The sequence below is a fragment of the Megalops cyprinoides genome, chromosome 13 (genome assembly GCF_013368585.1).
Source record: "Megalops cyprinoides isolate fMegCyp1 chromosome 13, fMegCyp1.pri, whole genome shotgun sequence".
Taxonomy (NCBI): Eukaryota; Metazoa; Chordata; class Actinopteri; order Elopiformes; family Megalopidae; genus Megalops; species Megalops cyprinoides.
Genome location: NC_050595.1, coordinates 24,790,843 through 24,800,398, shown reverse-complemented (window position 1 = coordinate 24,800,398; position 9,556 = coordinate 24,790,843). Strand labels below are relative to the sequence as shown.

The 9,556-nt window shown below is 38.1% G+C and overlaps 1 protein-coding gene across 2 annotated transcripts; it reads right to left on the bottom strand.

The window, feature by feature from the left end:
• Positions 1 to 698: 698 nt before the first annotated feature.
• On the bottom strand, positions 699 to 9,337 carry cops2 (COP9 signalosome subunit 2). Of its 2 annotated transcripts, none has more exons than XM_036543616.1 (13): positions 9,248 to 9,337; positions 8,034 to 8,150; positions 7,776 to 7,853; positions 6,306 to 6,431; positions 5,470 to 5,559; positions 5,201 to 5,278; positions 4,589 to 4,763; positions 3,796 to 3,974; positions 3,598 to 3,650; positions 3,075 to 3,172; positions 2,809 to 2,891; positions 2,645 to 2,703; positions 699 to 2,020 (listed from the first exon to the last, which is right to left on the bottom strand). In XM_036543616.1, the coding sequence occupies exons 1-13, from the start codon at positions 9,299 to 9,301 to the stop codon at positions 1,876 to 1,878; spliced, it is 1,335 nt and encodes a 444-aa protein (XP_036399509.1). In that variant the 5' UTR covers positions 9,302 to 9,337; the 3' UTR covers positions 699 to 1,875. The 2 variants fall into 2 exon arrangements, with proteins under 2 accessions (XP_036399509.1, XP_036399510.1); XM_036543617.1 differs by having other exon boundaries at positions 8,034 to 8,147.
• Between the last annotated feature and the right edge of the window lie 219 nt (positions 9,338 to 9,556).

Sequence of the window (9,556 nt, the reverse complement as noted above, 5' to 3'; positions counted from 1 at the left end):
AACAATGCTGAAATAGGTAATTGTGGAAAATATATCTAAAATATGAATTGAAAAATCATTTACAATTTCTTTAAAAAAAACAATGCCTCACAATACTCATTCCCTTCAGACTATCATTAGTCATTTGAATTCTGACACAATTGTGATCATATGACTTACAGTGCTCATATTACATTGTGGAAAAAATGTTTCTTGGTTGTGTGGTGTTTTTTTTTTGAACATGGGAGCAACAGACTTCTCTTAGCAGGAACTGTTAGATAACAAGATCTTGTTCAAGAAAAAAATATCTCCAAGTACTTCCATTTCCCGGTAAATCTCATTTAACAACAACTTCATAAAAATGTAAGTTCTGTACACTGTATTCCAGTCTCAGATCAGAGCAATTCTTCACACAGTAAATGCCTTATTAAACCAGCTCAGAAAATGAAATGGTTCTATATTTTGTGTAGTGTCTTGTATGAAATAAACTTTGTGTAGCTTTGAGATTAAATGATGATCGTTACAGTTACAAGCTATATTTGTACTGCCAAAAATAAATGTGACAATGACTGCCCATGTACCAACGCCTAATATGTATTCCTTCAACTATACAGCTTCCTGTGCAAGTACTACAAATGAAGTAGAGTTGTGTGTTACAGAGTATCAACTAATTCATCAGAACTTTGAATCAGTGAAATTAAACTTTATTTTTATGCAGTCTTTCAAATGAGAATACTTTTTTTCAATCCCAAATCACAAGCAAACTGTGTCCTAGGGTAAACCAAGAATATTGTGATGATCCATCTACATTATCCTATCAAAAGTCATGGGGCTGACCATCTGATTGAAGGAAAATGGCTGTAAATACAGGTGGCTTGAATACAGCCAACACAAAACCCCAGCCTCAACCCAGCAGAACACCTCTGGGATGATCTGTAACTCCGAACTGGGGCAATGCCTATACAGCCATGTTCAGCAGTAAGATCTTAATGAGCGGAGCATAATACTACCAGCTTTCTTACGCAGATTAGTAGACAGTCTCCAACGACACATTGAAGCGCCATTAAAGCCGGAGGCTTTACACGCTATTCATTCACTGGGATAAACATGTTTTAGTCACAACTACCAGTGGCCCATGACGTCTGATAGGACAGTGTACTTTTGTGGTGTCAAAGAACTCCAGACAAACATCACAACAATATTAAACTAAGTACTGTACATTGTTTGTTCAAAGCAAAAGGCAGTTTCTCTTGTTTTTTTCCCCCCATTTCATTACAAAACAAAATAAAAGGAGCTTAAATTCGGATAACACGATGACCGAGCTGCACCGTTTTATTTTGCTTCACGAAGTCCGGAGCGGCAACAGAGCCCCAAATGAGTTTTAAAGATCACCTACAACTGCGAGTACAGAAAAGCACGGCTTGGAAACCTGACATTTTGCAGAATACTGCAAACATGCTGACTTATACATGGAAAAAGTTGAGTATTCAAAATTTGTATACATTTCAAGTTATTGCAGATTATGTTTGCATTTAAGATCTTACAGGTGAAAGACTTTTTTGTCTTAACGTTTACCAAAATAACATGTTGATGTATTAGAGATCATGACAAAGTCTGGTAATTCCATGGCCCTGATTATAAAATATATTGACAAGGGCTTGATGTCAATACAGCATAAATCCCAAAGGGTTTTGGTTTTCTTCAGAACATTAAAGCTGTTTTTGTCTTATGAAAGGGCAGCAGCGGAACACAAATCAGCCGTTTAAAGAAAGCACTTCTGTCAAGCTCCAATTATCAGGACTCTTCACCCGACAATAGTTTTGCCATTCCCAGGTCTTTGAACTTTACCTTTACTGCACTGTGGTCTTAAGCGCTATCTGTTGAAACACCTGCCAATTAAGCCAGCTTGCTAACAATGGCCTGATTGAGGGAATTCAGCTGATGGGTCCATTTATCTAAAGCGGTGTATCTGGCCCCTCCCCTCTTCTGGTGGTCTAGCTCCAGCAGTTGGTTGACTTGGTCGATCCGGCCATGAATAGTGCTGAGAGAAAGCACGAGAGAAAGCCACAGAAGTCATTACAAAGAGGACCTGTCACGGCCACGACTTCACAAAACATTCACATAATGGTTTCAGACAGACAGACGCTTGAGCAAATTAGTTAAAGACCTTAATCCAGCCCACAATCCATATATCATTCCTCCAACTTTTGAATCATGGCTAAAATAGTCCATGCTGCAGCACAGAGATAAACAAGGACCCAGGCCAAGCCCAGTGTGTTGGAATTATCCTGCTCCAATTCAATGGAACTCTCCTGTCATCACCTAACTTGTCATAATTACCATTGTGTCGGTCCACTCTAAACATAATATTACACGTCCAATAATAAACATTGCAACACAATAAATCCTTATGACTTTATATTGTGACAAAAACTGACGGACCGGGTTAAACAAAGAGGAAAAAAAAATGACAGAGCACAAGTTAATCAGCTGGAAACAAACCAAAATAAACAAAAAGTTACAGTCACTCTTCCAGGTTCACAGAAATGGGATTAAAAAAAATATGATAAAGAAATGCTGAACAAAATCCTCTGTGAAGGGAGCAGCTCTGTCTGGGCTTTTCAAGTAACATTTCTCACAAGACGTCTAGCTCTAACAAACTTACTTGTCCAATATGCACTGCACCAGCAAGCTCTCTACATCTGCGACATCAATGTTCAACTCCTAAAGAAAAAAAAGGGGGGGGAGAGAGTTATGGCATCCTCTCAGAATAAGTCACTGTAAAGGCTATAAATAATGTATGAAAGAACAGAAAAGGTAAAACCTTACCTTTGAAATAAATGGTATGTGTATTCTAGTGTAAGGCTTGATTAACTTGATAAGCACTTGTGTTCTGATGTTCCGCAACAGTTCTGTAAGAGACAGCGTTTAGATATTTAGGCCTCAGACCCACAATTTATATTTGAATTATATATACCAAAATCTGCTGCATTCAATCAATAGAAGTTTGGAAACCACCAAAATAGTCCAATATTTTTCGCTCTTCCTATTTATAAACAAGTGATAAGAATCATGAAAAGGCTATGTAAACTTACCCTCAATGTGCTCCCTTATAAAGGGGTCATCCATTATGTTACTGTGATTTGTTTTTAGAATTTTCTCAAACTCGGTGATGTCATTATTCTGGTAGGCACTGCGAAGGAGGAAGAAAAAAATCTCTTCAATACAATCCATACGTTGTCCCATCATCAACACAATGATATTTTCTTGATTCATCAAAACGCAGAAAATAATAGTGTTGTAAAGAATGGATTGTTTAATTTTTTTTCAAATTGCAATGTAATCTTTTAATCAATGTTGAATTCAAACAGATTGGCTATGCATGGAACTAGACAAAGGAGCTAATTATAGACAATACTATAAGGAAGAATATCAAGCACGCAGGAACTTCCAGACACAGTACAGAGGGAAAATACTACATGGCTCTGTTCTTTGTACAGCACAGCACTTTTAGATTATGACTCAATAAAAAGTTTGCTTTGAGGACCTTTGCTGTGGATTCTCAATACATTCACTGTGTAAGTACCTCATTTAAAGGCACAAAAAACATATGCTTACCTTACTAAGTTTGTCATTGCAAGGATCTCTGGGTCATTTTTATAGGGCTTAGCCTGAGAGAATAAATATAAATTTAATGAACTGCATCCACATTACAACTCAACATTCAGACACCTCTAAGCATCACTGCCACTTCTTTCCATTAGCTTGCGAAGCGGCTTTACGAGAGGCATTGTACAGTGGAATGAATATGCATACCTCCTGCGAGTCAAACGGGTTTATTCCTGACTTCATCAGCATGTTGGCCAAAACCAGGTACTTCAAACAAGTGGTACGTCGGGGACTTCCTGATTCATCGTAATTTTTGAAAGCCTCAAAGAAATCCGTGTGAGCCTTCTCAAATTCTCCTTCTCTTAAGTGCATTTTACCTCCACATTCTGCAAAAGACCAAAAAACACCACAGAGACAAGGTCAGAAGATCAGGGGTTGTGCAAGTTATGGAGAAATCAGACTACAATCATCTTCCCTAAAAGATCATCTGTTTAAGGTTTATTCTTCTGCCCACTAACATGAAACAAATACACAATTACAAAATCCATCATTTAGTGAGGAATTTGGGATTCCTGTATGGGTCGTTTATGTTTCCATCACTGACTATGCACAAAAACAAACTTAATGGCAATGTCTAAGTTTGAGAATACATCCTTCCCAATGGCAAGCCTGCTTTTGTCTTAAGAGAAGGGAAAACCAGGCTACACAGTGCCTTTGCAATGCATCCAATAGGGTTAATAGGTGCAACAAAGGGAGTGTGCTGTGAGAACCTGACACTGTTTTAAAAAACCAAAGTAGGGTCTTTTATATTTCCATTCTTGTATTGACTCTAAATTGCTTCCTTGGTTGTGTGCTCTTGACACCCTCTCAAAATGTTATGTGGAGCTCAGCAATGCCACCAGGTGGTGTGACGTGGAATTGAACATCAACAGAAATAAAAGTAGGTGTAGTGCAATTCCCTACAATCTACATTTAGTGACGGGCGGAATGCCTGCAGTACCTCTGATCACACCCATGATAAGTGGGTGGGGGATGGCAGATTTGATGTGCAGCGACTGTTCGTAGAGGGCTTTTAACTTCTTGTTGTTCTTCTGTGCTGTATACATCTGAATTTCCAAAGCATATATCTCCAGTAGCTGGGTGCCCTTCTTTAAGTCATCTTCCCCATCATCAGTCTGAACAGAATAAGAGCATTTTACATATGTGAGAGAGCAGTGCAAAATCAAGGGTGACAGAAGACTAATGCACACAGAATACATGTTACACACATGTTAAAACACGTTAAAACTGCATCTTTCTCTGACCAAATGCTTGTTTATTATGCTGTGGACCTATTGATCATGTTAAGTCTGGAGACTGAAAATATACTGAATCTTCATAACACAAGTGCCAGCATTTGGCAACAACTGGTTGGACTCAATTCAGCTTACAATGTTTGATCTCCAATACACAATCTATGCGGTCTGACATGCAAGTCAGTATAGAAAACTTTCCATTGCTTCACAATTACAAAGGTAAAGTTCTCTGCCTCTCTTATTCTGCATAAAGGCTGGTAATTTCTGCCAAAGACTACTGTTCACCAAATTTGAAAGGGGTCATTAGTGCATCTTACCTGGCAAGACTGGTGCAACTGTCTGAGTATCTTCTGAAGCTTTCCATACTCTTCCCGCTCTAAATACAGTTTTCCAAGCTAAATCGGACAAAAGAACACAATATAAAGATCAACAGACCTTGCTACAATGAATTCAGTTTAGGTCTACCATCTACGCTTGGCTCTAAATTACTGCACATGAGCAAATACAAAGCAAAGTGTTGTGTCAAGAACTTGCATCAACTTTCACACTGCAATTACCTGTAGCAACCCCTAACTGTACAACATACCTTTGTGTTTGTTTTGAACCACAGCCTGTCATTTTTTGCATCCTTTAATGCCTCCAAGGTGGTTTCATAGAATTCCTGCAGAAGGTCCATCTGCGAACCAGAGATAACCCCTTTAGTGCTGCGGATTACAATTTGAACAATGTGGCTTTTTTCACTTTTTCATCCACACCCTCGAACTTGGATGTCATAAGCACAAATAGACACTGGATTACAGCTAAACGTGAGGAATGAAGATAACAGCAAGAATTATCCTGACAAGGTTTGAGAGAAGAATAAGAAAATTTTCCTGTTTTTGATGTGGAAGTGTGTATAACTGTATCAAACAAGAAAAACGAATCTGAATGAAAACAAAGACTTCAGATAAATGAAATCACTCTGTTAAACAGTCGGTGCTTTAGAAAGTCACTGATGCTATACAGCATCTTCTCTGCCATTTTTCACATCACACTTTTACCCAAGAATATAAAGTAATGATCTCAAGATTCCAACCGTACTCGTAAGACTCATAAGTGGTACTTTTCCATGAAGGTGACAATGCAAGCTTTTCACTGGGATTTCCATTTGGGAAAGACACATCTAAATACTAGAGCCCATAAAAACAATGTACATCCAAGATTCCTTTGGGCTCACAGTCAACACACATACACCAACAGCTCATATCAGACCATTTTAAAACTCTAATGTCACCTTAATCTCTTTCTTTCAACAGCATGCCCGATTAGATTTTGATTTACAGTTTTGAAATTCATGACCTTTTGAATTTGAAAACATGTTTAAAAAATAAACTGAGGCCTTTCCCAATGCATTAACGTATTCTCTGAAGCTATAACCCATACCTGTTTTGAGGTGGAGATGTAGTCAAGAATGGAGTTGATGGATTTCTCTGAATAGTTCCTTGTGACAGCACTCCGGATGTAAGTGAGCAGCTGCTTGTATCTGTTCATCATTTCAGGGAAGTTTGTCTGCATGGAAAAACAATGGAAAAGTCAGTGCTGCAACTTCGAAAATAAGAACGTTGTATGCTCTCATATGTTTACAGTATTCATCATTGCACTGTTCCAATGTCATGATTGGACTGGCATTTCACACCAACAAATTTGCTTTAATATGTGCATGTGTTAAAGAGATTAACTGCTTGTAGTAAACAAACTGTTGTCATCTTCTGTGGCTGCAACAAGACACTGAACAAGTGGCAGAAAGAATAGAGCCCATCTCTGGCATTGAGGTGACGGCATGTTGTAGACACAACTGCATTACTTCCAGTGGACTGAGGGAGGTATAATGCACACACTTCCATTGCATATGCTGAGAGGTGTTGGCACAGGACTGGGAGCTGGGGACATGCTAAGAGGGTTACATTCTCGGCATTTCAAATACAAAATGATTTTTTCCAGTCCAACACTGACAGCTAGCTATCCTATCATTTTATGTCATATCAATGCTAGTAACAGACTTCCCATTACATGACGCTTTCTTTGAAAAGGCTCTTTTCCAGATCAACTTATCTTACAGTTAAATTTTTACCATAGTGATGGAATACTGCATTTAATCTCAAAAGTAATCACTTAGTTATGCTGCCTCCATACAGTAAAGTCTATACGGTAATATAAAATGTAGCATATTCACAATGAAAACAGCAGGGCATGGATACAGCTAATGACATCACTAAGCATTCAAGGCACTCTGGCCAAAAATAAGCAAACCTCCTCCAAGCAATCCTACCGATGGATGAGACATCTTTCTGGCTAGTCTCTTTTAATTTATTCCGTGTTTGATTAAAGATTAGGGTCAGGGACATAAAATCCACAGTCAGGGTCATCTTGGACCATAACTGCTTTTTTGGATAAATCTTCCTGTCTGTAGTCAGACTCCTCCCCTTCCAGCAATGATAAATCTTGGTTAATGTTTTTGCACCAGGGTTTAAAAGTATGAAAATTTGGATCTCGGCAGTTCCCTACCCATTGACATCTATTTTGCCCCTTGTATTACCCAAGAGTTCAATTAAAAGCATAGAAGGGTAATATAACATGAAATCAGGAGCAGCCATTTTTCCCATTTAAATGCTGCAATAGTACCAACAACATCTTGAATAGCAAAGCTAGCAAATAGTTAAGTATATTGTCATGTTTTAATGTATAATCTAAAGAACTAATCTCACATTACATGTTTTGCAAAAATTTTTGAATGGCAATATTTGCCACAGTGAGCAAGTCATGATGTGTTGGATTATACACAAAGTATAATAAAATGCATTTAGCAAAGTAGAGTAAATAACTGTTGCTTTTCACAGTCATTTTATTGCTTACCAGTTTAAAGTTTATTTTTATCATCTGCTTCAGTGCTTTAAATCCCCACTCCCCCTTTTCACCTTCGAGCTCCAGCACCTGTCAACCAGAAAAAAAAATAAAAAAAAATGAAATACCCATACAGGCCTAAGCTGCAAACAGACTGACAAGAAATGCACCATGACCACACTGTCAATCATATGTTTTTGCTAATGTGTCTGTTAAATTATTTCTAGGACCACATGTTGGGATGTTGGGGAAAATGTAGTGATAAAGAACCTTCTGGAAGCTGCTAAGCGCTGCTTTCGGGTCATCTTCCTTCAATGCTTTGGAATTGTAGTACTGGTTTTCCAAGTCCACATTGGGCTCGGAATTGCTGTCTTCTGAGTATTCCTCCAGTGAAAGTTAAAAAAAAATTCAGAAAGTAATAAATATTAGCTCTTGAGTTACAACACCCATGTCAATAAAAAAGTGGTTTGAGAAGTAAACAATAAAAATAAGGTACATGAGTTCTACATTTACTGACTAACAATGCATACGATAGTTTCAAGAGACAAATATAAGGAAAAATGAAGCCATAATTGTAATTTTCACATATCATTGCATACAAAATCAACAGTACATCCAGGATCACCCTTACCTATGCACATAAGAAAAAACAGTCTAAGCCAATTTTCAACAGAAAAATACAACACTAATAAACTATACTGTCAAATGCTATGCGAGTAAATCTGAACTCCCTCTCGTTACATGTAGTTTATTAATATTTCTCAACAATGCACTGTATCTTCAATTTAATTATCACAAAACATAAGAGCGAATGTGCATATTCTGTGTGAGACATTTGTGAGAGTTTAATGTTACTTTAAGGAGCATCCCCTGTACACTAAATACGTTGCTAACTGTGCAAGTGATCATCGTTATTGTTTCAGGTGCAAGCCAGTCAACTACGATTACTGTCCGTTCAGACGTTAGCTTACTGGTGTAAGAACACTGAACAAGAAATTAATTAAATTCGGGAAAGTAATTCATTCAGTGAACTGAAAAAGATAGGCTACTCCTGCAGCCGGTAGCTAGCCAGCCGTATCTCGCAATGGTTGTGCTGGCCTGCACGAGTAAGATAAACAAGGCAAATGCTATGCTAACGTTAGCGACGTAGCTAGGCCGCCTCCTGTCATCTTGTATTGGTAGCTAAGTTTACTAGTTGGGTAGTTATGTTTATCGAAATGAATTGCTGAAATGTTTATCGAAATGAATTTTTCTGTACGTGCAAGATGCGTGGAACATTCTGGAAACTAACAGTCAATCCAGCTATCACAGCTAACCAGCAAACCATTATCATTCCCTTGCTAACTAGTGAGTTAGCATCGTTGCAATGAAACTGATCTGATCGTATTTCTTGACATCATAAAATATGCAAAATACGAAAACTTTAGCAGACCTGCATAATTAAAGAGAAACTACACAGTCAATTCAACTCACTTAGCCCTTACCAGGTCATAATCTTCTTCATCGTCGCACATAAAGTCATCCTCCATGTCAGACATCTTGACTAGCGGAGTTGAGAGCTACTGCTTCCCAGAATTCACTGCGGCACAGATTCACCGACTTCCCCTGGAACTAGTCTACATTAACACATTTTTCATTGGGACTACCAATTGGAGCACAACGACAATGCTAAAAAAGAAATTATTGAAGTGACCTGAACAGCCACTCAGAACGTGTTTTACATAAATGCAGCATCTACAGCTGTGAATGTAGCCGGCTAGTTATGATGGCATATTGCATATAATCAATGCGGT